Source organism: Hippopotamus amphibius, chromosome 1, assembly GCF_030028045.1.
Source record: "Hippopotamus amphibius kiboko isolate mHipAmp2 chromosome 1, mHipAmp2.hap2, whole genome shotgun sequence".
Classification (NCBI taxonomy): Eukaryota; Metazoa; Chordata; class Mammalia; order Artiodactyla; family Hippopotamidae; genus Hippopotamus; species Hippopotamus amphibius.
In genome coordinates, this window is record NC_080186.1 from 26,928,658 (window position 1) to 26,954,854 (window position 26,197).

At 49.7% G+C, this 26,197-nt stretch overlaps 1 protein-coding gene across 2 annotated transcripts in view; it reads right to left on the minus strand.

The window, feature by feature from the left end:
- CSMD2 (CUB and Sushi multiple domains 2) overlaps positions 1–25,939 on the minus strand; it is a 629,134-nt gene extending 603,195 nt beyond the window's left edge. For both annotated transcript variants that reach the window (XM_057744228.1, XM_057744218.1), the window contains exon 1: positions 25,756–25,939. In XM_057744228.1, the coding sequence (XP_057600211.1) occupies positions 25,756–25,939 (184 nt within the window). The remainder of the gene's footprint in view (positions 1–25,755) is intronic.
- Between the last annotated feature and the right edge of the window lie 258 nt (positions 25,940–26,197).

The window sequence follows — 26,197 nt, forward strand, 5'->3', positions numbered from 1 at the left end:
TGTTTCATTCTCCCATTCAGCCTTTATCTCCCCTTTTGACCAGACAGTCCCCAAATGGGTTTGCTTGAACAAAAAATTACAAAAGCCTTGATCCAACCATTATCCAATCATGCTTCCATCCACACATCCTTGGGTCCTTTTTTTAATCCAGTCACCTCTCCAAACACTCTTAAATCTACCCATCCCATGAATCTACTCATCATCCATTCCTTCAATCTTTTCATTCAACCATCACATTTCATCTGTATAATCTATCAAGTCAATCCTTCCATTTATTGATGCATCTTTCTATTTATTCATCCAATCCATTCACCGATCCTATCTATCCTATCTATCCTTCCACTTCACCAGCCTATCAGTCAATTCTCATCTTTCCATCCTAGCCATCTATGCATTCATCCACCACCCCCATATAGTAGCCCATCCCTCTGTTCATCCATCCCAGCTAGCTATCCATCTCATCCACCCATCCACCTACCATCACCTACTCTCCTATTCATCCATCCATTCATCTATCCACTCATCCATTCATCAATTGCATCTCTTCATCCCACTCCATAGCCTGGACCTGGTTATGCCTCTGGAGGTGAAGAGATGGGGGCAACCAAAGTCAAATGACTTTACAAGAAAAAAAGTGATTGAAACCGTGTTACTTTCCTCAAGGCCTGCTAATCTCTTTTCACCCAGGACATATTTGAGCACTCTCAACAGCAAGTCTTTATTCAAACCTCACATCCCTCCCCTTTCTTTCATGTTCAGACTCTCCCTCTGCTCTTTTTTCAGCTTGACCTCTAGGTACCAACAAAAGCAAAAATGTCAGCCTCAAAACTTGTCTGCAACCTCCAGTACATATCCTGGGCCCAGGTAACCACATGTTCCTTTCCCTGCTTCCCCACAGGCCAGTTTAAACTACAGCCTGGGGTAAAATCCCGGCCATGATGTTTGTGCCACTGGCCCAGTTTATATCTTGGTCTAGCCTGGTCCAACCTGGCCTAAAACCACTCACAAAGCGGTGCCACTCAACAAGGTTTCAGCTGAAGAATATGCCTTCCAATTGGAAAGACAAGCACCCTAACATTTAATAAACACCTTCTACAAGGCAGGAAGTATGTTAGGCACTTGCTATTTGACATCTAATTTCATCTACACTGCAATTCTCTGAGTCAGGCTCAGAGGCTCACAGGAGAAACTAAGGCTCAGAGAGGTTAAAGAATTTGTCTGAAGTCACATAGCTGCTGAGAGGCAATACCAGAACTCAGACTCAGATCTGACTCCAAAGCTTTGACTCTGTATGCTCCCACAGGCTGCCACTAAGAGGACAATTTCCAAGCTAACCCAGAGAGAAGAAATGGGAGTGACAAGGAAGAAAGACCTAACCTCCTAACTGCCTCTCTAACCAAGGAAAAATGATGATGTGAATTACAAGTTATAGCTTATAATGAGTGCTAACTCTGCACCAGGTGCTGGCTTAAAGGCTTTCTGTATATCATGTTGTTAAAAAGAAAGTGAAGTCATACTGAGTGAAGTCAGACACAGAAAGACAAATACTATATGACATCGCTTTATGTGGAATCTAAAAAAAGGTACAAATTAACTTATTTACAAAACAGAAAGAGTCACAGGTGTAAAAAACAAACATGGTTACCAGGGGATAAGTGGGGGAGGGATAAATTGGAAGGTTGGGATTGACATAACCACACTACTGTATATAAAATACACGGCTAATAAGAACCTACTGTATAGCACAAGGAACTCTACTCAATACTCTGTAATGGCCTATATGGGAAAAAATCTAAAAAAAGAGTGGATATGTGTATATGTATAACAGATATACCTTGCTGTTTACCTGAAACTAACACAACATTGTAAATCAACTAGACTCCAATAAAAATTAATAAAAAAGGGAAAAAAGAAAAAGCAAGACAAAAAAGAGAATATGCTTCATAATAACATATTATCATATTAAAAAAACCAAAGTGAAGTCACTTTGATGATCTTTCTGGGGTCCGTCCACACGCTATGGTTGAACAGATCCCAGCTCAAGGTGTCAAGGGTTTGGAGCAACGAGCTGTATAATTTCCTCCCGGAGAAGGACTTGAACAGCAGATGTGAACCCTGTTAGTAAGCCAATGCATAAGGCAGGAGTTCTCACGTTTTTGCAAATGCAGAGGGGTTTGAATCCTGCTGCACCACTTACTTGCTGGGCGACTATGGCCAACGTGCTTCCCCTTCTCGAGCCTCAGTTTCCCCCATCGGTAAAACGGAGATGCTAAGAGTTGTCCCCGCTACAGGACTCTCGTGAGACTGCAGTTGAGTTTTTGATGTAACGGTTTGTTTCACTTTTCTCTTACTATTGGCTATTTAGTGTATTCCCATTTTTCCCTCTGTTATCAAGAATGCAATGCATCTTACACAAAAATGGTAACTGCAACTCTGATTGCTTCTTCAGGGTAAACTCTTTGAAGTGAAGTACTGAGTCCAAACATAAGAATATTTTTAAGGCTGTTGGTAATGTATTGCCGAGTTGCTTTCCAGAAAGTTTGTAACAATTTACACTCCCACCAGCAGTTTACAAAAGTGCCCACCACACTGCACCGTTGCCAGCATCAAGTACTTTTTTCTGGAACAATTTTTCTATTTCTTTTTACATACACATTCATATACAGTGTTGCATGAATACGTAGGTATGATCTTATTATGCATATTGAGTTTTTAAGTGCAATTTTACTTTTTTTACTTTCCCTTTTTTCACTTTGTTTTTCCTCCCTCACTCCCCCACCTCACCTACCCAAACTATCCACCAGCCAACACACACCCCTAGGTAACCCGTATTAACAATCTAGTTTGCATCATTCCATATTTTTATTCTTGCTCATAAAACCATATGCCAACATAAAATTACATACTCCCATATACACATTTACATATAGAGTGGGGGACTGACTGTTTATCTTTTTAAAATTGGATCTTATTATACACACTTCTCAGCATCTTGCTTTTCTCACTCAATAATAATGACGTTTCAATTAAATGAAGTAATGTCTACAGAGTACTTAGCATAGCGACTGGAGTGCTGAGTATGTGTTATTTATTATTGTTGTTGTTGTTGTAAATTTAAAGTGAACTGGCATCCCTCCTAATGCTGCGAGGTTCACGGCTAAGGTGCCTCCCTCAGTCTTCCAGGCTTGTTTGGGGAGGAATAAGATAAGACAAGGTCGCTACTGTTGTGTGTGTCCCTTTCACCTTCCCTGAGTCACTCTTCATATGAACTAAGAACCTACTCTTCGCCAGAGGCTGTCTATAGTCCAGAGATGAGCGAGACACAGTCCCTGCCCTCCTGAAGCCTACAGTCTATGAGGAGGGTGATAAATTAATGACTGTGATCAATGTGTCATCATTACCTGAGATAAGCTATCCGAGGGCAAGGAACACACTTCTATGAAAATGATCTAGACGGAGGGTCCAGGAGGAGGAAGTGAACCTTGAGCCAATATGAGCCTCGGTTAATGAGGTGAAAGGGGGCAGGAATAGTCCAGACAGAGGAGTCAGTATGTGCAAAGGCCCAGAGGCAGGAGGGGGCATGGTTCTCTAAGGACGTGAAGGAAGGGGTGGGCTGGAGGACAGGGTCTCTGAGCCAAGGCGTGGGCCCTTGCAGGCAAGCAAATGTCTGGAAAACACCTGCGGCCCACCAAGAGCTTAAAGAGCAAGTTTTCTCCCAGCGCTCCTGATCCCACTGGATTCAGCAGATTCGTTGCCTTGGCAACCATGACCGAGTACCAGGCCAGGCCTAGGTAAGTGCTTCGCATACATCATCTCAATGCATCGTTACAAAGATTTTGTGAATTAGGGATTATTGTCCTCATTGTAGAGATGGCAACTGAGGCTGAAAGAGATTATTCAGTCTCTTATGCAGGCTGGGACCCAGCAGGGCCAGACTGAAGCCTAGGTCTCTCTGAAGCTCCAACCTGTGCTTCTGAGAACACCCCAGCACTGTGCTCTGAGGTCCTGAGCAATGATTTAATAGCACCTCAAATGGTGACTTACGAGATTTCCCTGCAGGGCTGAGATGTGAACCCAGCCAGGCTGGCTCCAGAGTCCAGCCTCATAATCACTTCACAGTGATGGCCCCACCCTCCCCCGCCTCTGCCACCTGCTGGGCTCCCAGCTCCCAGGCAGATGTGTGGCCCCAGCCACAGCACAAGGCGCCCTCCCTCAATACGGAGCTTCTCCTCCGTTCCTGTCAGCAGCGGGCCCCTTGAGGTCTGGCAGACCTTCCTGTGATCACGTGCCCTTTCTTCCCCCGGAGATTGCTCCTCCTATACATCCCACCTCCCTTGTCACCTGACCCAGTGACCCCTTACCCACCCACCCAATGACCCCCCCCACCCACCCATCCACACATGGAGTTGTTTGCTCCATCTTCGGGGCTTCTGTCAGCCTTGGTTCTCTCTAGATATTCATTCATTCAATACCCAATAGTCACTGAGCCCCAACGATGTATCAGACACTATTCTTGAGTTGGGCAAAACCGACAAGCTCCTTAACCTCATGGAACTTACTTGAGGAGACAGACAGTAAATGGGGGCGGGGGGGGGGATGCATATACAATATGTCAGGCAATTAAAAGGACTACAAAGAACCCTAAGGCAGCATAAGTAAAAGAGGTGTAATTATGCATAAGGGAGTCGGGGAGGCCTCTCCAAGGAGGCAACATCTGAGCAGGCGTTGATGAAAGCGATGGACTAAGCCCTGTGGCTATCTGGGGACACTGAGTCCAAGACAACCGACCCACGGCCAGTTTATCTAACAAACAGCAGGCGAGCCACTGGCTGGAGCAGAGTGAGCCTGGCAAGTCTCAGAGGAGATGAGGTCAGGGAGGAAGCCAGAGGCAAGAATGTGGGAAGGACTTTGACTTATTTCTGAACACTGAGGGAGCCACTGGAGGCTTCTGCGACTCTGTTTAAAGCACTCCAGCTGCTGGGCTGGCGAGAGGCAAGAGTGGAAGGAGGGAACCCACAGAGGGGCATCTGCAGGAGTCCAGGCGAGGGAGATGCTGGCTCAGGGTCCATGCTGTGATGGAGGGGGTAGAAAGGGGCGGACCCTGGATGTATTTTGAAGGTGCAGCCAACAGGGCTGGCTCCCTGCTTGACTGTGGGCAAGAGGAAAGGAGAAAGGGGAGCGTGGAGGATGCCTGCCGGGTTTCCGGGCACCGCACGGCACTGTGTGCTCCACGCGTGCCTCCCCACGGCCACGTGAGCTCCGCAAGGCAGGGCCGGCAACCAGCCGCCTCGGCAACACTGCACACTAACAACAGCCAGGCCCGTTACTGTGAGCCCTGAAGTGTCCCCAGGCAGCCTCTCTGCACCTTTCTTGTGCTGCCGTGGCCCTCAGGGACTAGATAGGGGTCATCCTGTCCCACCTGCCTCATCTGCCTCCAAAGATGTTCTTATCCTTCCACATCTGGTGTCCACATCCGAGAAATGAACAATCAGATCAGACAGATCAGATCAGACAACTCACCTCCTCTCCACCTCCTCAGTCTCTTGCCAGACAGACACCCAGCCCTCGGGAGACGAGAGCCCTGAACTTCAGCTACAAGTGTCTTACGGGCCCGGTGAAATCAGCCTTTTCAAGGCCCTGGTGAGCCTGCCACTGTCTCTGTTCAAGGCAGGCAGGAAAGACTGTCCCCTTAATACAAATGAGGAAACTGAGGCTTAGAAAGTGGCAGGAATATGTGCGGGGGGGGGGGGGGGGACAAGATAAGAATGGCCCCTTCCCCTTCATTCTTGTGTGAAATTGTAGAGGAGGAAGTGAATGATGTGCTGCTGGACACCATGAGCTCTGGGGTCCTGCAGTCCCAGGTTCTCATTTAGCTCCAACATTTACCCACTGTGTGTCACCGTGAGCTATTAGTAACATCACCGAGCCTCAGTTTGCTCATCTGCAAAATGGGGGTAATAATGTCATTCGTCTTACAGGCCTGTTGTTAGACTTATATTAGATGGTGTATATAAAATGCTTGGCACAGAGGCTCATAGCAGGAACTGCAGACATGAAGATAATTTTATCATCACCATTAATATAGAAACAGTTTGTGATTAGTGCCAGTGCTTGACTCTCTCCAGGGATCCTGGGTTGTGTGCTGTGGTGGAAACAGCTGTAGAAACACTGTCAAGAGACTCTGCTCGGGCGGTGACATGCAGTAGCAATGGTCCCAGCTCCATCCTCTACCCACCATGTGATTTTTGGACAAGTTATTTCATTCCTCCGAACCTCAGTTTCTATTTCTATAAAATGGGAATAACTATACGATCTGGCTCAGTGGGGTCTTGTGGCCCAGGGACTGGGTACAGACATGCCCAAAACAGAATCAGAATCACACAGGCATCCCAGCCAGGTGACACACGCTCACCCCTGAGATGCAGCCTCTGGGCCATTATCAACATAGCTACCAGGTCAAGAAGCCACGGGTTACTCTTCTTTGTCTTCCCTGGACTGATTCCCACTGGACCCTGTTGGCTCTACCTTCAAAATCTATCCAGGAAGTTATCCCTGGTGGCCCCTGGCTGGATTCCTGCCCTTCCTTTTTCCTCCCATTACCCCCAGCCCAGTCCCATGCTAAACTCTATTGTGGTACTCAGCAGATCACATTTCAGTTATGTTTAGTTATCTGTCCACCCCGGTGGTGATACATTAGAAAGAATGAAAGCCTAGGGGGTGGGGCTGCGGGGACAGAAACCATGCATGTCATCACCTCTAGGTACAAGAACCCCACAGAGCATCCAGCACAGTGTGGGAGCTCAACACGACATAGTTGGATGGATGCATGGATGGCTAGATGCATGGAAGGAAGGGAAAAAAGATGGAAGGAGGGAAGGAAGGAAAGGAGAGGAGAGGACAGGACAGGACAGGACAGGACAGGACAGGAAAGGAAAGGAAAGGAAAGGAAAGGAAAGGAAAGGAAAGGAAAGGATCGAGGGAGGGAGGGAGTCGGCATTTCTTTGTTAGGCTAGTAACTTTCCCCATCATCCCCCACCTGCTCCTATTGCCTTGGACCTATTCCACTCAATTTTGGTCCTTCATCTGCAAAGCAAATGTATGGTGCCTGGCCCTAATCTGACATCAATTCTTATCAAGGAGTTAACCAAGGAGAATCAGGTCTGACTCCAGAGCAGAGGCATTTTAAACAGCGGTCCCATTTCCTAACAATTCAGCTGGATGAAGCACATTGCCCATCTACTCTTCCAGGGGACAATGAACGGAAAAGAAAAATGAACAGTTTATTTTCTTATTTAAATATGTCACAGAGATAAGCAGGCCAGATGATCAATGTCTTAGTCAATGTCTCCTCTCAGCCTGGGTAAGGACTTCATGAAACCTCCAAGGCAGGCTGGCATCCATAACTGCGCCCAAGGTGGGCGGAACTCCGCCCATCCCTCCAGGGTGGGAGAGTGGTGGGTGGGACAGGTCATGCTTGCCCCCCTCAGCTGCAGGCCATGCTGACCTGCTCTGTCCCAGATCCAACACGGCCAGGTAGGAGAGCACAGGTTCACCCCACCCACGTCTCCATAGAGGGGAGAACGTTCCTACTCCATGCCCCAGAGGACAAAGTACCACAGACACATATTTCTCCAGTCTCCCTGACCCCTCACTCTCTCCCACCGCAGGAGGGGAGTGACTTATCTAAAGAATGAGCTTGGGGGGAGAACCTGGCAAGCTCAGCTCAGCCCCACCCACCTCACACCTCCCTAAACTTTCTTTTTTTAATTTAATTTATTTATTTATATATTTTTTATTTTTGGCTGCATTGGGTCTTTGTTGCTGCATATGGGTGTTCTTTAGTTGTGGTGAGCAGGGGCTACTCTTTGTTGCCGTGTGCAGGCTTCTCATTACTGTGGCTTCTCTTGTTGTGGAGCATGGGCTCTAGGTGTGCGGGCTTCGATAGTTGCGGTACACGGGCTCAGTAGTTGTGGCTCTCGGGTTCTACAGCATGGGCTCAGTAGTTGTGGCACACGGGCTTAGTTGCTCTGTGGCATGTGAGATCTTCCTGGCCCAGGGATCAAACCCATGTCCCCTGCATTGGCAGGCAGATTCTTAACCACTGTGCCACCAGGGAATTTCCATCACCTCCCTAAACTGAATCCAGCAGGCTTGGCCCTTGTGAGGGAGGCCCCAGGTTGTCCCCTCATACCCCTGAATGGGTGGGTAAGTTTCTCCCATTCAAGAGTGATGTATTAACAAGCCAATCTGGCTGCCTATCCAAAGCCACATTCTCCAATCAGCTCCATCAATAATGAGCTGACATTTTGATCTCTCCATTTGACTCCTCTAAGTGTTTTTCACTCAGTTGGTTCCAAGCTTGAGAGGGAAAGAAAGGCGTGGCAGGGAGGGTGCAGAGGAGGAACTGGACAAGATCAGGGCCCTGCCTGGGGTTCCCAGACCTTAACAGGTCTTCAAAGGCCGTAATGAGAGTTTGTGAGCTATTTTCAACACTTCAAAGAGCCTAACAGAAATTGCACTTATCCACCATCAAAATGCACAGGAAAATAAATGCCAAGTGCCTGCTTCGGGCTGGAACTAGTCCCAGTCAGTGAGGTCACACTGTCCTTTGTCCATTCTGATTGGTGGAATGGAGCCGGGGCCCTCTGGGGGCCCCACAGGCTTGACAATTAAGAGATGTTGGTTTCCCCAGCCCCTCTGCTTACTGCCTGAGAAAACTTAGCCCCTTGGCAGGGCTGTCTGCTGCTCTGAAAGGGGAAATGCAATGAGGTGCATTTGGGAATGAATGGGAATGTCTCAACCTTAGATAAAGGGAGTAAGAGTGAGTTCCCAAGAAGATGCCTTTTCCCAGGATGGAAGATCAGAACCACCCAAGTTAGGAAAGTGAACATTTCATTGCCTCGACTTCATGTGAGAAATGAAGGAAGGCAGAGGCCTAGAGAAGGTGGGAAGGGGGGTGGGGCTCTGGAACTGAGAGCTGAAAGGTAGAAAGGAGGGGCTTTCCAGGGGTTGGATGTGGCTTTGCCTGCCTCGGTCTGGGGGCAGATCTGAAGGAAGCTGGCATCTCTAGTGAACTTGTTCTGGCCTCTTGGCACAGTCTCCCTATAACTGTTTCCGGGTGGGTGGGATGTGAGGAGAGATGATCAGGGCCAACGGACCCGGAACAACCGGCAGTTACATATGTCTTTTAGGAATTAAAATGGGGAAAGAATCCATGCCCCTTTCAATAAATGCACACTGGTGGAAACAGTGCCTTGAATCACAAGTTTCTTGGGAGGAACTCAGAGAACAGGAGCGCGTCCCCAGTCATAACAGAGCTGGGCTGTGTTGGGGGAGGCAAACTTTTAAGAGCCTGGTCCCCTGCCTCCCACCATGCAGTCTCAGCACACAGAGGAGGGGAGATCTCCCTTCCCCACAGTGGGCCAAGACACTGGACTGAAAGGTAAAGCGCGTCCACCAGATGCCCCCTGTCCTACCTAAAACCCGTGGGTAGAGCAAGCCTGTCATTCTCATGCTGGGAGCTGGCTGGGAAAGGGGCGCTGAGTGTACGCTGTGGACCCTTTCCCAGTCCTGATTCTGCAGACGATCCTGAGGGCTCAGAATTTATCCTCGCGGCAGGGAATGGAAAGGATCACTGGGCTCAGGCCTGAGCCATGCTGTCCAACATGATGGAGCAAAGCCTGTGCCTTGAGGGATGTCAGGTACATGCCCAGCTATTAATAAATGAATCAGTACTTTCCCTTTCTCTTAATTGGTGTTCTTTGTCCTTATAACCCATCAATCAGAACTCCAGAAGGGAGGGGGTGATAGGAACAGGGGTCTGTGGCATATCAGCTTAAACTCCTCCCAAGACTCACTCTTATCCCAAGAGCTTCAGAGTCTTTGCCACTTCTTGAAGGAGTGCCTACTTCTCACCGATCTTTTTCTTGTCTTCTCTTCCACCCAGACAGTAAAGCTGCTCTCCATCTCTCTGACCGAACCGTGCACCATCAACTGGAGGAAGACAAGAACGGCTGCGGGAGACCACACCGTTCCCACTGTCAAGGCCAGAATGCTGGGTCCCAAGGAGCAAAGGATGAGGCTCAAGCCCCAGCAACACTAGTGAGAATGTGGGAAGACTGGAGAGCTATTTGGGAGGCAGAATCCGCAAGATGTGATCAGTGAAAGGGAGTGGGTGGGGTGAAATTCAGGGACGGTTCCCAGATTTCTGGCTTATGAAGATGCATGGAGGTGGGACACAAAAGAGTATGGGATGGTGAGATGGCTGGGGGTCAGGGGCGTGACGCAGCTGGCAACGGAAAGGAAGGATTCGGCAGATGGCCTGCTGAGTGTGGGGCCCTGGATCATCTGGGTGGTGCATGGCTCTGGAGTTCAGAGCCTGAAAGTGGGATGTGGGGATTATCAGCATTTGGATAGTGGCATAAAGGCACAGGGAGCAATGAATGTAGAATAAAAAGAAAGGTAAGCTAAGGCCTGGGAACACCAATATGACAGCTACTTTTAAATGGGAAGGAGTGATGAGCAGTGTCAGATGCTAAAGAGGGGAGAAGGTAGAAGGAAGGGCAAGAGGCCGGCTGTGGCCAGACTGAGAAAGGTCTAGAAGGCAAGAGAGAGGCTCGGATTTGGAAAATAGGTAGTCACATGGTGCCCTGGGCTGGAGCACTTCCCCCAGAGTGGGGTGTGTGGAAGCCAGATGACAGGGGCTGAGAAGTACATTGGCAGACACTCTCTCAGGAAGCCAGACCGGGAAAGGAAGGAGAGAGACGGGGTGACAGCCAAAAGCGGGTGCAGAATCAAGGAAGGGGTGTTGTTTAGTGTGCTGTTAAGATGAAAACAAAGTGTGTTTCTGGGCTAATGGAAAAGAAACAGAGGAGGGAGGGGTTATAGAAATGGGAATCAGGGCGCCAATTAGCCAATTAAGGCAGAATATTCCTGGGTAGTGCAGGGAACAGCATCCTCGGGCCTTTCCTGCCCAAATTCAGCAGCAAGGTTTATGCAGCTGTTTCCTTTAGTGTCAATTTTCTGTAATGTAGGAAAAAAGGTTGTTTGGGAGGATGAGTGGGTGAGGCTGCCCCCAAGATGAGAACAGTCCCGAGACAGAGCCTGTGGTTCAGAGTGGCACAGAGCCGGAGGCAGCGTACACCAGGATTGAGCTGAGTGGGAGAGGCCAACAAGAACTGGATCAAGAGAAAAGAGAGGAACAAGGGTGGGTCAGATTAACTTCTGGGTTCAAAATCTGATGCCTGGGGACATTGGGTAGGTCCAGATACACACAAATTTACCCTTTAACCACCTTATCTGACCCTAATCTCTCCAGACGGATCAGTTCATTTTTTTTTTTTACTAAGGTGTTAATGGTTAACACTTCTCAAAATATTGAATTTTAACAATAGCTTCCAGCTCAAAGATTTCAGCAACATCAGGATCTTCCTGAAACGCAGGCTGGCACAGAGCAGCTATTCCATTGCTCTGCCTCAAAAATGTCCACCACCCTCTTGCCCCAGCCTCTCAGCAATCCTTCACCTCAGGAAATCTGATGTATCTGGTGCAGCAAGAGAAAACAGAAAGGAAATCCACACTGTGTCTCTGCTGCTCAGAAAGCAGCTTCCAGGGTGTTCTGCTGGACCTGACAACCACCTGGTGAGCATTTATTCATTCAGTCAATAGTGACTGAGCATCTACCATGCTCCAGGCACTGTCCTAGGTGCTAGGGATACAGCAGCAAATAAAAGAACCCAAACTCTTGTCAGTGGGGCACAGATTGATGTGGACAAGGGGCAGGGGAGCTGTATGCTGAGAGCCAGGCAAACATAGACCTTTACAGGCAGAAGAACGAAGCTACAATGCTAAGAGGCTTCCTGGCAAAGCCTTGGACCACACACTGGAAACCAGGGACCTAGTGTTTCCCAAACTCATCTGATCATGACATCTTTCTCTCCCAGGGCACTCATTTAATAGTCCCTACCCCACGTCCTGAAACCCAAGAAACACTTGGCCAAATGAATGAATGAATGAATGACCGGCCCCCAACCCTCCCCCCACCCCAGGCCTCCCAGAGTCTCTGTACTTCCTGTTTTAGCATCCCTATTTGCATAACTGGCCCCTTGCCTCGGTTCCTCTGCAGCATCCCTGGCTCCTCACAGGAACCACAGACTCCCTAAACGTCCCTCCACCGGGCTAGAGCCCCTCCCCTAGCGGCTGGGTCCTGCCCAGCCAAGGACAAATCTGGGCCCCTTGGCCCGACCAGTCTGCTCTGATGCTGACCGTGCCTGGCCACCCCCCCTCAGCCTGCCTGCTTCGCCCCTGACCTAAACTACAGCTGCCTCCCACCAACAGGCCCCAGGAAAACGGCATTTCAGTGCTTAGTGTCTGCTCTTCAAGGATTAAGTCTGGAATAACAGGAGTCAGTACACAAGGAAGTTGAGGATAAGACTCCCCTGACGCTCTGCTTTCTCACCTAACAAATCAGGGGCTGCTGGAAGGACGTGGTAAATCAGGAGCTCAGAGCTGTCAGGCCCGCCCTGACCAGCAGGCCTTTTGTTAAGTGCACTAAGCAGTTTAGGACTGGGAAGTGGGCCTGTGGGGCTAGTATGCTTCCCCAGTCTCCTCTGAGGGGCCACTGAATCTCAGCACTCATCTGGTCACCCCTGGGGTCCCAGCCCCGCCAGGGCAGGGCTGAGAGGAAAGGAGTGGAGAGGACCAGCAGGAAGCCCTTCCTCTGTTGATTCTTGGGCGAGGTCAAGGCCAGAGTCATTGTAGAGGAGTGGATGGTTGAAGGCTCATCTCCTCATTACCTTCAGGCCTGGGGAGCAGTATGTTTAAAAGGTTCCTAGACAGACTTAATGTGCTTAATAACAGTAACAGAACTGTTAGGGATGCAGCTGCCACACCCTGCTCCGAGATACTCCAATTCAGAAGATCCAAGGAGGGCCTGAGAATCGACATCTGTAACCGAGAAGCCTGAGTACAGAGATGGTTAAGCCTGTGGGCTCCAGAATCAGACCAGGTTTAAATCCAGGCTCTCTCCCTCCCTGGTTGTCTGGTCTTGGACGAGTAACTTAATCTCCTTAAATCTCAGGTTCCTCCACTGCAAAATGATCACATTCTTGGGAGTGCCACAAGGTTCAGGGAGGGGGAAGTGCAGCTCTCAGCATCTCCCGAGACGTCCCTAAGGATGGCTTCCAGCTTCCACGATGCTGATGCTGATGGAGGGGCATGAAAACCTGACATCCCTCGGACACAGCTTCCTGCCTCAAGCCCTTGTCCAGGACCCTCCCTGTACCTAGGACCTCCTACTCCCATGTAGCCTCCTCCAAAGGACACCTGCTGACTCTTGGAGAGCCTGCCTGTATGCCTGGGTGAAGCCTGCCCTGCTGCCCCTCCCCCTCCTCTATTCTCTTAGAGTTCCCTGGGCTTTTGGGAGCCTGTAACTGTCCTTGGGGAAGGCACTTGGTTCACTCCGTGAAGGTTCAAAGGAGCCAGCCCATTGGTCCTAAGCAGATGGGAGCAGCTAAAGGCCTTGAAAATCCTCCTTGTTGACAGAGCTGGTGGGCCAAACCCTGGCTAAAGGAAGGCCATGGAGAGGGCAGGTCCTAGGTGAGGAGGGGGTGGAGGCAACAAGGTCAAAGGTCAGGAAGAGGCTCAAACTGATGGTGAGGCTGGGGGTGGGGAGGAGGATGACTCTACAATGAGAGCAAAGAGTCTTAGTGTCAGGAAAGTAACAGGACTGGGAAGAGGAGGCAGCAGGAAAGGAAGGGGACAGGAGATAACTGGAGGGGTCGGAAGAGGGGAAGAGAGGGACCAGCCGAGGCAGAATGACCAAAATGTGGAGGGGCACACACGACTTGAACAAAGTAAAATACAGCAGGTCTCCCCAGGGGACAGGATGCTGAAACGGCCTGTGGAGTCATTCCCAAGCAGGTAGATTAACTATTTTAATTTTCTTTCTTGAAGAAAGTTGTAGGATGCTCTCACTGAAGCAGGATTAAGAGACCTGTGATTTACAATCCACAATTTATTACATGGATTTCACGGACTTTTGGCAGTTCTAGCAGTTCCTCCTCTCTGGGAAGGCGGGGAACAGGGTAGAAAAAAATGAGGAAGAGGATGCCCTCATCTCCTCCTTGCTGACCTCTCCCCGTGGGGCACCAGGACCTGCCTTCCCCTGCCGTGCCTGTGTCCACACCCTGCCCTCACCGTCGCCACTTTCCTTCAAGACCTGTGGCAGCCAACCAAGCAGATCCGGCCATACCCCTGCTCAAAACCCATTGTCCTTGTTCAGTTAGCAGAGCTTCGCATCACACTGAGCTTCTTCCAGACCTTGAATATGCCTCTCTTCCACCCACCAAGAGGCTCTCCGGGTATGTTTCCACTGTTGGAAGCCTTCCCCCTGCTGCCTCTCTTCCTCTGCTCTCTGCTATCTATCCTGCAAGTCTCAGCCTAAACATCACTCACCCTAGGAGCCTTCCCTGAGCACCTGAGTCTGGATAGTTACCCCTCTTTTCTTCTACTTGTGGCAAAATATATATAACCTAAAAGTGGCCATGTTAACCATTTTTAGGTGTACAGTTCGATGGCATCAAGGTCATTCACACTGCTGTGCAGCCATCACCACCATCCATCTCCAGGACTCTTTTCATCTTGCAAAACTGCAACTCCATTCATGAAACAACAACCCCCCCTTCCCCTCAACCCCCCAACCCCCAGCCCCAGTGACCACCATTCTACTTTCCATCTCCATGGATTTGACTACTCTGGGTACTTCATATAACTGGAACCTTACAGTATTTGTTTTCTTGTGACTGGCTAATTTAACATAGTGTCTTCAAGGCTCATCCAAGTTGTAGAATGTAGAATCTCCTTCCTTTTTAAGGTTGAATACTATTCCGCTGTGTGTAGATGCCACATTTTGTTTATCCATTTATCTGTTAATAGACCCTTGGATTATTTCCACCTTTTGGATATCAAGAATACTGCTGCTATGAACATGTGGGTAGTTGCCTCTCTTATGTACCCTTATCTTTGAAACTTGTCTGTGGTCCCCAGTACATCTGAGAGCTGAGGAGCAGCACAGGCCCTCCATACGTGCCTGCTGAAGGGCTGAGTAATGCTTCTCTAAGCGCGGCACTCATTGAGTAATTTATTTGTACTTTTACTGGCACCTTCCAAAACACAGGGCCTTGAGCCAGAAGAAAGACCTCCTGTAGGATTTGGGAGCCCAGTATGGACAGCAAGGCTCTGGGACTGCTTGGAGCCTTCCACACAGAGGGCCAGCCCTGTAGGGGGATGGACCCAGGTGGGCCTGGGAGCCCACCCTGCCTCTTAAATCATCAGTGCCCCGTGTGGCCCAACTTCTGCCTTCCATTGGTGGATCTGCCCACATCAAAAGGAAGCATCTCTGTCCACAGAAATACATCATACACAAAATAGATGAAAGATTGGGAGAAGTCATCTGTAACCTCTAAAATTGACAGAGGGCAATATCTGGAAAATAAAAGGAACTCCTGCAAATTAAACCCAGATTTTTCTAAATGAAGACAGGAAGTCCAATTCAAAAATAGGCAAAGCATATGATTAGGCAATTTGCAAAAAGAGAAGCTCAAATAGCTAACAAGCATATAAGAGATATTCAGAGACATGCAAAATAAAACAAAACAATGAGAGGGCACTTAAACTCATCAGACACCAAAATTAGAAAGGCAGACAATATTAGGTATTGGTGATGACAGAGGAGACAGAAACTCCTGTGCACTCTTGGTAAAATGAGCCCTAGCTCAGCCGTTCTGGAAAATATAATGGCAGAACATAGAAAATCAACATGTTAACTCAGGGATCCCAATCCTCCACTTCTATAGCCCAGAGTTATTCTTACATGGGGTCCCAAGAAAGCATGTACCAGGATGTTCTTCAGAACTTCATGTGTAGCTGGGAGGAGTTGCAGACAAGCCAGGGGCCTATTCCCAAGGGAGCGGATACCTAGAATGCGATGGATGCACAACTCACAATGCAGTGCAGGACTAGACACATACAGGGAGCAGGGCTAGTGCTGCAAAATCATAGTGCTAAGTAAATAAAGCCAGAAACTGTATGAAATTTACAGTTCACTATCATTTATGTAAATTTACATATGCACACAAAACAACCCTACACATTTTAGAAGACTTCATGAATATTTCAAGATATATATAAAATATATTAGCGTGAGTACTGATGGGAGAAGGCAACAATAACCTTAGGACTGGGGATAAAGGAAGGAAATTTTTAAAAATAAAACAAGAGAGGAGCCTGTCATAGATAAATGATCATAAAGTGTCATGATCTGAGGGTAGGTTATAGGCTGTAGATTTGTATTTTTATTTAGGTTAGGTTCTCATGTCATGCTCGGAAAAAAAAAAAAAAAGTGGAAACCAAGAAACACTTCAGTCATGCCTTCCACATGACCAGGGAAAACTACCCTTGTAACATTTTCTTCTTTCCATGCTTCTTGGAACAAAATGTCACAGGAGATGTGAGTCCCAGTGGTCCTTGAACTCAGGGAATTTCCATCTTGCTAGAGTTAAATGGCCTCGGGGCAAATCTTGTCCCCTGGATGGATGTGTTAGTGGGAGTGAAGCCCTAGCAATCACCTCTCCCAGGCTGAGCTCAGTGATGCTGCCCTGGGGTGGGCGGGAAGGGAGGAGGCTGCAGCAGATGTCTGATGGGCGGTGAATGGGAATTGCTCGTGTTCTCCCTTTCAGTTTCTCAGGATCAGCCACTTGGAGGGTAAGAATGGATCAGGGCCAGGAAGCTGAGCGAGTCCACCCTCCTTCACCCACTACCCCTCCACCCTGAAGCATAGCCAGGCAGGCCGTCTGCAGAGGTAGTGAGATTTGCATCCCTGGCACACCAAGCCAGCCTGGCCACCGGGCAGATCTCCCACTGGATGGGGCTTACACTAGTGACCTATTCTAAAATCTCTGGGTCCTTTTTATTTTGTTGATTAAATAGCTTCCAAGTCCAGCATTATATAGAAAAGGTGCATATTATTATCCCCATTTTACTTTACAGGCAAGGAAATCAGGCCCAGGAAGAAGTGAGATATAGAGGCATGACCACGGCTGGAAGACTAGTTTCCTGACTCTCAGGCCAAATTTCAAGAAACATATCAAATATATCAGAACATCTTCCTTCCAGCTATGAATCTGCCATGGGTCAGCCCTTCTAGGACCACACAAATGACAAGGGCCAGGAGAGCAGGGCCACGAGAGCAGGGCCACACAGGTCCCTGGGAGGAGGGATGCCATCCTTGAGGGGGTAGCTTTCATGCTAGGAACATTTTATTTTATTTTATTTTTTAAGTTTTATTTTATATTGGAGTATAGTTAATTATAATATTGTGTTAGTTTCAGGTGCACAGCAAAGTGATTCAGTTATACATGAATCTATTCTTTTGCCATTTAGGTTATTATAGAATATTGTGCACAGTTCCCTGTGCTATACAGTAGGTCCTTGTTGGTCATGGACTGAAAATAAATCATTAAACTTGCATCTCCTTTTTGTTGCTGAGTTATGTGCCAGAAGCCCCCACACCATCATCAAGCCTCACCCAATCTCTGAGCCTCTCGCCACCCTTGACCCCTTCCCGGACATGGCGGGAGAGGAGCCATGAGGGTCAGGAGGTGGGGAGACTCAGGCTGGAGTGGGGAGTCGGGCAGCAACCGACAGACAAACCTCCCGGGGCCTGAGTCGCCTCTACCGCACTGGCTCATCTCAGAAAGGACCATCAATCATTCTGCACAAAATGCCTGCTCATTCTCTGATACTTCGCTTGTATCTCAAATGGTCTAAATTTCAAAGTCTCTGCTTTCTCCCTTTCAAGTTACAACTGTCACACTTGCTTACTTTCAATCAATAAATAGATGTAGCTACTTAATAATGGACCTTATTCGATTTCCTATTTGAAAACCAAGAAGATGGACACATAATTTTTTGAGGTTTCTGGATTATAATTGTACCTAATTGAGTATAAATGAGACACGGGCAGGGAGGAAGGCTATTTGTGCCGTAATATGAGCCCTTATTTTCTGCTCCAGACCACATGGGAGATTCTCAAATAAGTTTCTATGAGTTATCTTGATGCTGTCAGTAATTTAACTATACATACATTATTTTTAGCATCATAAGAGTTCCCTATAATGGATGATTTTCAAGGGTAGAACTGACATCCCCTTAGAGATCAATTCAGTTTAAAATTTTCCAATAATAAGAAACAAATAGGTAGACAATGAAAGGCAGTTTCCAGGGGGGAGACTCCTCAAAAGTGGGGACCACAGAGGGGACCCCCTACACCACCCAGAACTGTGCTTTCTATGGGTGCAGACACCCTGCTAGCTCTAAGGTGGGCACAGTCCCTTCTCTGATGTTGAGCTTGGCATGGGCTGCACTGGGGCTCCTGCCATGTGCCTGGCATATTTCTCTGATAGGATTCATGGTGGTGGCCACACAGGACTCCCAATTTCTTCCTGAAGAATGACCCCCTAATAGCAGAGAGTGGAGCCACCAGCATTTTAGGATCTACACGAGACAAACCAGCCTTACAACAATTGCTAAAGGAACTTCTCTAGGCAGGAAACACAAGAGAAGGATCTACACGAGGGTGGAACCAAGGGCTGATGGGGACTTTCTATCTGCTAGAAATTTCACAGTTCAGGCAAATGAGGAATTGAGGAGTTCTGGGGAGGAAGATGAAGATGCTACAATAACATGAAGCAGGTTAGGTTGTTTCTGGTACCCTCCTTAATTTCCCATTTCCTCACAGTGCCTACTCAATCAGCTATATAATCTCACTACATCTCCCAGTATCCCTTTCCAACTCACTCAACCCAAGCCACCCCAATACATCCTAACTCACCCCCATCTAACCCCATCCCACCACAACATATTCAAGCCACTCCACCATACCCCAATTGTCCCACTCTACCCCAACGAAACTGCACCCATCCCATCCCGTCCCAGTCCATTCTGACTCAGCCCTATCCCATGCCACTCTGCCCTGTCCCAGCCAATCCCCTCAACACTATACCTCGCCCTCTCAATACCACCTCAGACCATATTTTACTCCATCCTATTCCATTTAATTCCACCACCCATCTCAGTCCATCCCAATTCATTTCATCTATTCCATCCCAATACATCCCAACTCACTCTTGAGCCTACCCCAACTCAATCCTTCCTACTTCACCTCAGTCCATCTCAAATGATCCTATTTCTCCAACCCCACCCATCATATTCCATTCCACTCACTCCCCTCCCATTGCCTGCTTGACCAAAGTTCTCATCTTTTAATGTATACAGGGCATGACCATTCTTCATGTCATGTGAAACTACATGAGAAAGCCAAAGGACTCCGGAGATCTAACAGCTAAGTGTGAATTGGGTGAAAGAGGAGGGAAAAAAAATGCAGAATCTCATCTTTATTTTTTTTTCAAACAATTCCAAAATGCTTAATCTATTGATAGGGGATCAAAAGCATGCTCTAAAGAGTATGTAATTCCTATTATGTCTTGAATTTGTACAGGCCAAAAAAAAAAAGAATCTCATCTATAAAGGTGGGGTATGAAAAGATAGCCCAGAAGGTTGAGCTCCCAAGTCCAGAAAGAAAATAAATATGCATTTCATGTTTCCCTTAACTTACAAGAACCAGGAAAGAGCTCTAAGAACCACACCACCATTTTCAAGCTGAGAAACCCCCACATTGCATAGTCTATACTTTGCTTTCTGTGGGCTCAAGGGGAAACCAAATTCTATACAAAGCCACTGAATCCTGAGACAGTGTCTCTGTGAGGCGGAAAACTCTGAGGTAATCCTCCATTTTCAGGTTCTCCCAGATATTTCCCTGTTGTCGTGGGAAATCTCTGCAGCAGGCACAGAAGAGGGATTGGGAAGGCAGTGTCAGTGACATTCTCCAACCTCTAGGGGGAGCTAGAGGGTCCGCCCTCCACCCCTCTGGGAAGAGGTGTGCTGACCGGCTGATGGGTGGGGGAGTCCACCAGGATCTAGAGGACTCTTGCTGGTGCATCTGGTGGCATCTTAGAGTGGCACAGGATTAGAACTGTTTTTCTTATTATTCTAAGAGGCTGGTGCAGAAAGCAAGTGGACAATAGCAGTAGCAGTAGAGGTAGTGGCAACATCTAACGTACACTGAATGCTAATGACAGGTCCGGCACTGTGACAGATGCTTCCCGTGAATTAGAAGAATGGGCCCTAGAGTCAGGAAACCCTGAGGTTCAATCCTGTCTCCTCTCCTATCTGCTCTATAACCTTGGCCAAATTGCTTAATTTCTGAGTCTCAGTCTCCTCAAATATGATATTATAGTGCCTGAATTGTTGTGAGAATTGAATAAGAATGTCTATAAAGCACTTCGCCAGCACTCAGTAAAGGAGAGCTATTATTCATAATACGCAGAAGGACCTAGGGCTGCCTCCCATCTGGGGATGCCCCTTCATGGCTTCCCACCCCTCCAAGTGCCTTGCCTTGGGAAGGTCCAAGGGGACAGTCAGCGAGAAAGGGAACCTTGGGCTCCAGAGAACCTGCCTTGCATCCTTTCAACAGGTGTTTATTGAATGTCTGCTATGTGCTGTGATCTGGGCTACACTGCTCGCCTGAGTTCATAGAGCCTTAGGGAAGAAAGGTGGACACTGTCTCATTAAACAAGACATTCCAATATATCCTGATGCGTATTATAATATGAGGAGTTTTACAACCTGGGTTGTGAGAGCTCACAGCAGAATTCAGTAGAGATGGGTGCCTGGGACTAGAAGCAAATCAAGGACGACATTGCAGTTACCGCCCTGCCCCTCGCCCCCGCCCCCAGGAGCTGTGGTGGAGATGGATGGGCCCTGGCTGCTTGAGGAGCTGGAAAGTTAGGATCCAAGGCTCAAGCGCTAAAAGCAGCACAGCACAACTGATGGGGGCAGCCCAGTGGGAAAAGCAGGGCGGAGATAGGCAGCCCGAGTAGAAGGATTCCAGGGGTGTATCACCAGCTGGGTCTCCTTAGAAATCAGATAACGGCGTGGTTACCAATAAAGGATTTGGAGTCAGGCAGGCCTGGGTTCAATCCTTGGCTGACTGGTTGGGTGGATAAGTTGCATGTCCTCTCTGAACCTATTTCTTTGTGGACAGGGAAGAATGGGGAGAATAATATTGCCAGCCTCACTGGGTTCCTGCAAGGGTCGAGCTAATACATCCAAGTGCTTGGCTTGCTGTCAGCACGTGGTGAGGACTCAGCAGACTTTGGCTGTTAGTGCCACTCCCCTGGGTATCCCGACAGCTTACTGAGGATTGGAGGAGGATATTGGGAGGGTACACAGACTTCCTGGCTGAGTCCTTTGTCCTTAGTTTTCCTGTTCCAGCTGCATCTTCTGTTCAATGGCACAATCGCTGTGTATGTGCTGGGCCTGTTGCATCTCTCATTTCTAATCCTTTCCACAATGCAGGGATGTCTTGCCCCTTTTGCAGGCGAGCAGCCTGAGCCTTGGGGAGGTCTGAAGATCAGCTAGTTCTCCAACAAGAAACATCTGGCCCTGCTGAGCCATCAGAGAGTCCCTTAATCGTGCTGGCGTGACAATGATAACGAAATAGAAGCAGGTGAGACACATGAGGCGAGGTGGTGTCACCGAAGCCACCTGCTGGACTCTTCTGGACACACCTAAGCCTTGCGGTGTCCAAGCCCCAGCAATCTGGTTCTCCAGTGCCTTTCCACATCATTCTAGCCCCACCTTCAACAAAGCTACACTGTCACCAGCCTGTGATACGGTCAACACTCTCTGCTGTGGTCAGCTTCTTTTTTTAAAACCATAAACCCACAGCTCAATTGCAAATGGAAATTCAAATCCGTACATTGGTGCCTTTCCTTGTGGGGTGGGGGCCGGGGGAAGAGGTATGCTCAGGGCTTGTTCTTACATTGGTTCTAGAGCCTAAGGAGCTATCATACCGATTTGTGACATTTGGTTCTGGCGGGAAAGCAACTAGGGATCAGGTGACTTTGTTGTCTCATTATCTCTGCAAACCAACTGGCTTCTGTGATCCCTAAAACTCTTGATTTAGCCATATCAGTCCCTAGAAAACTGTCCAGGAAAAAATATTTTAAAAAATCATCTGCCGATTTAACAGCCATCTATCAGGCTCCAATTCTATGCCAGGTCCTGAGCTGGGTGCTGGAGATGCCAAGAGAAATAAAGCACTGTCCCTGATCTCAGGAAGCTCACAGTTCAATACGTAAGGCAGATAAATAACTACTTTGAATACAATTCAATTAGTACTGTCATCAAACACTGAGTATGGTCATTGCTCCAGTTTTTAAGAGGCCTCTGAAAACAAGCAAAGCAGGGGGAATTTTTTTTTAAATAATTTGATATTTAATTTCTTTCAAAGCAATTAAGTGGTTAGCATGGGAAAAATCAAAACTTTGTAGGAATGCCTTATACTTACAGTTTAATGTTGCCTTTATTTAAAATTACTTCCTAAGGAAATGGGAAGCATAACAGTCTTTTCAATGCTCAGAGCTGCTTAATCCAGAGAAAAGTAGCTAGGTTTGAGAAAAACTGAGAGACTGAAACTGACAGAACTTGATGGCCACCTGATAAGGAAGGAGTTGAGGATGATTCAAAGGTTCCTAGCTGAGTAGCTGGGAGGCTGCAGGTACCACCAGCCTACATGGAGGATACTGAAGGTTAGGCGCAGAGCTAATGAGTTTGCTTTGGAAGGGAAACACCTAGGTGAAGATGTCCAAGAGTCAGCCGGATATAAGCACTGTTTAGATTCAGAGCTTCTGTGGGCTAGGAAGCCAACAGACATATATTGGGAGAAACATCTTGGCAGGAGAGATCTGTCTGGAAGCTTCAGAGTGTGGTAGTGGAAGAAATGGGCCTGGATGAGCTCACCCAGGGAGGAGTGAAAGGAAATGAGGAAAAGCATAAGGAATGGAACACTGCAGGAAGCCAGACTTTCAGGAGGGGAATAAGTGCTACTATTAGAAACTGGGAAGGAACAGCCAAGAGGTAGGAGAAAAATTAGCCAAGCACGGTGTGCTGGAAGCCCAAGGAAGAGAAATTTTTAAAAAAGTAGTCCAAAGTGTTCACAGTCACAGAGAGGTAAAGGAAGAGAAAGGAAGAGAAAGCAGATGGGTTTGGAAATTAGGGTGGTCATAGGTGATCTTTCCTCCAGAGTTCCAGTCCTGGGAACAGAAGCCAGACAGTAGGGAGTGAATGGTTCCAGAGAAAGTGAGTTCAAGACCTGTCTGAAGAGAGTTGACTTGTAAACGAGAAAGAAAGATGGGATGGGAGCTAAAAGGTCAATAGGGCCAAGAAGTCTGGTCCGCTTGTTTTATATTAAAGATTAAGTTGTTTAGGGGAAATCAGAGACAGGAGACTGAATGATCTGTTGTAGGGAGAGAAGGTAACTGCTGGAAAGTCTCTAGGGAGCCTGGGGGTGGGGGAAGTGTGAGGGCACAGATGGAAGGGGTGAGGCTCCAAGTTGAAGGCAGGTAAGGAGGCTCCTCCTTTCCAATCCTATACTCATTTTAGTCAGTCATCACTGGGCCAAGGAAGGGAGACAGCCCGGCCCTGAGAGTCTTTTAAAGTCAACGGTGTGAAGAGAACACAAAATAAATGTGCTTCCCCCTCTAATGTGCCAAATCCTGCCATCATCTGTCACCAAGTCCATTTCCAAATCTCTGCTGCTTGCAAGGCCAAACAGCACATCTAAATGCGGGAAGGGTTGAAAAAGAAATGCATTGGAAGCATGGGAAGCCTGAGCAGGCCCCCCAGGGAGCAAGCACCCCCCCCCCCCAAGGCATTCAGCACCCCCACCCCCAACTTCTCTGCCGACCAAATAGCTGCAAGACAACAGATCTCTCCAAGGCAGGATTCCAGCACAGCCCAGCAGTGTGCAAGCTCTGGTGAGTCGGTGAGTCGGCCTTCTTCTTTCCCAGGGAGCATGACATGCCCAAGGGGCAGGAACAAATCTAGCCAGAAAACCAGCTGGATCATATTAGGGGTAACCTCAGATCTCCTAAGCCAGAGCAGGGGCCGCACCTGGACACACGTCTGAGAGGCCTGCCAGCCGGTAGCAGCGGTACCCCCACCGCTCATGTGGCAAGTCTGGATAACCAGCGGCGCCGTGGTGAACCGTGCAGTCACCCAGTGGGTGTGGGTGTGCGCGAGGCCTGAGCTCCAAGCGCGCGCACCGCGGGCGCCCCTCTCTGGGTGTCGGCGGCTATGGCTCTTAGGAGGACCTGAGAAAGTCCGGTCAAGTAGGGATGGGAGTGTTAGGGCTGGCTCGGGCGACCTTTCTGACCAGCAATCCTAACATTCCCGGCTAAGGAGCTGGCGACATGGTCTGCGGGAACTGATTCACAAGATGCTGGAGCCCAGAGTGGACCCGAGAGCTCGCCAGGGAAGGGTCGCACTTTCCAAAAAGGGAGCACCTAAAGGCTCGGATGGCTGAGGCCAAGCGTTCAAAGGTTCAATCGGTGGTTTTAAAAAAACAAATAAATAAGTAAATAAAAAACCAACACGGCTCCAGGCCGGAGGTGCCCTCAGTCAAAACCTGGGCAGCAGGTGTTACTGGTGTTCTCCCCCTGTGGGTGTCAGCCTTCGGGCTGAATAAAAATGCGGCCCCAGGCGTCGCCCGTTGGACCCGTCCCCATCCGGGGACACAGAACTTTCTAGGCTGTGGCTAGAGCTGAGCCTCAGATGGGTTCAGGGGATAAAGTGGGAGGGCACCAGTCGAGGCCAGTGGTCCCCAATGGGGACTGGGTTCTCTCGAAGGTCCCCGTGCCTTCCCGGTCTGCAAGCTGCAGCCAGACATCGGAGAAGTTCCGGGACTCGCCGCACCCCCCAGGTCTGTCCCCCTCCCCGACTGGGTCGCCGGGAGCAGGTCCCGCTGCCCGCGCCGCCGCTGCCGCAGCCGTGGCGCTCGGCTGCAGCAGGGCGCGCGAAAGGGCACTTTGGCGCGGAGCGGGAACCGAAGGGAATGTGGCAGCGCCGAGCCTGGCGGCGACACTCCCTCCCCCGCCCCCGGCCACAACCCCCGCCCCCGCCTGCCCGTCGCTCAGCACCCTCCAGCCCCCACCTGAGTCCTCCAGCTCGCTGTGCTCCGGACCCCCGCCCACCTGACCCCCCTCCCAGCCCAGAGCGCCGAGGGAGGGGGACACTTGGGGAAGGGGGTGGCGGCCGCAGTCTCCTGGCGGCTCCGGCGGGGGCGCGGGCTTCAGTCGCGAGAAAAATGGGCGGGGGCAGGGCAGGGCAGACCCTGCAGACGCGGAAATGGGGAGGGGGTGCGCCTTTCCTCTCCAGCCCCCAGGACGGGTGTGCCAACCAGGATCGGGAAAAGGGGAGGGCTCCAGGAAAGTTTATCGGGGAAAAGCCCGGCACTTGGGGGCTGGGAGGCTAAAGAAACTGAAGCCACGGTCCGGGTGCCCCGCAACCCCGGGCGGGGATGTCTGTCTCCCAGGCCCCCACACCCGCCGGATCCGGCCAAGTTGCGGCTGGGGTTGGGGGTAGCAGTGAGGGTGAGGGTGGCGGGGAGGGCGGGTGAGGGTGGGGGAAGAAGAGGGGGGACGGAGGCGAGGCTGAGCAGGAGGGTGGGCGTTTGGGAGGGCAGGAGGTTAAGGGGGAGGGCGGAGGAAAGGACCGGGACCGGGTCGGGGAGGGGTGGGCTCGGGGCTCGGGTGGGGCGCGCGGCGGCCGCCTGTTCCCCGGCGCGGCCGGACTTACCCGCGGCGGCCGAGGCGCTGAGCAGCCCCCAGCCCAGCAGCAGCAGCAGCGGCGGCGGCGGCGGCGGCGGGCGGCCCCAGCGGCTCCCGGCGCCCGGCACGAGCGCCGAAATCCCGGCTTCGGCGCGAGCCCTCCCCGCGGGGCAGCCGCAGCGCCCCTGCTCCCGTCCCCGCGAGCGCGGCATGGCGCGGCCGGCAGCGCCGAGGGAGAGGCTCCGCTCGCCGCCGAGGAGAAAGGAGGTCAGGAGAGCTCTGGAGCTTTTCTCTGCTCGGAAAAAATCCCGGTACGCGGGAGCCCTGAGCTTCTGCGGCTGGAATGAACCAAGTGTCCGCCCGGCCGGGGAGAGGCGCGCTGCGCTCTCGGAAATGACTCGCTCCAATCCCGCTTCGCGGGGTTCGCGCCGGGGGAGGGGGGGGTGAATTATCCCCGGATTAATCACTCC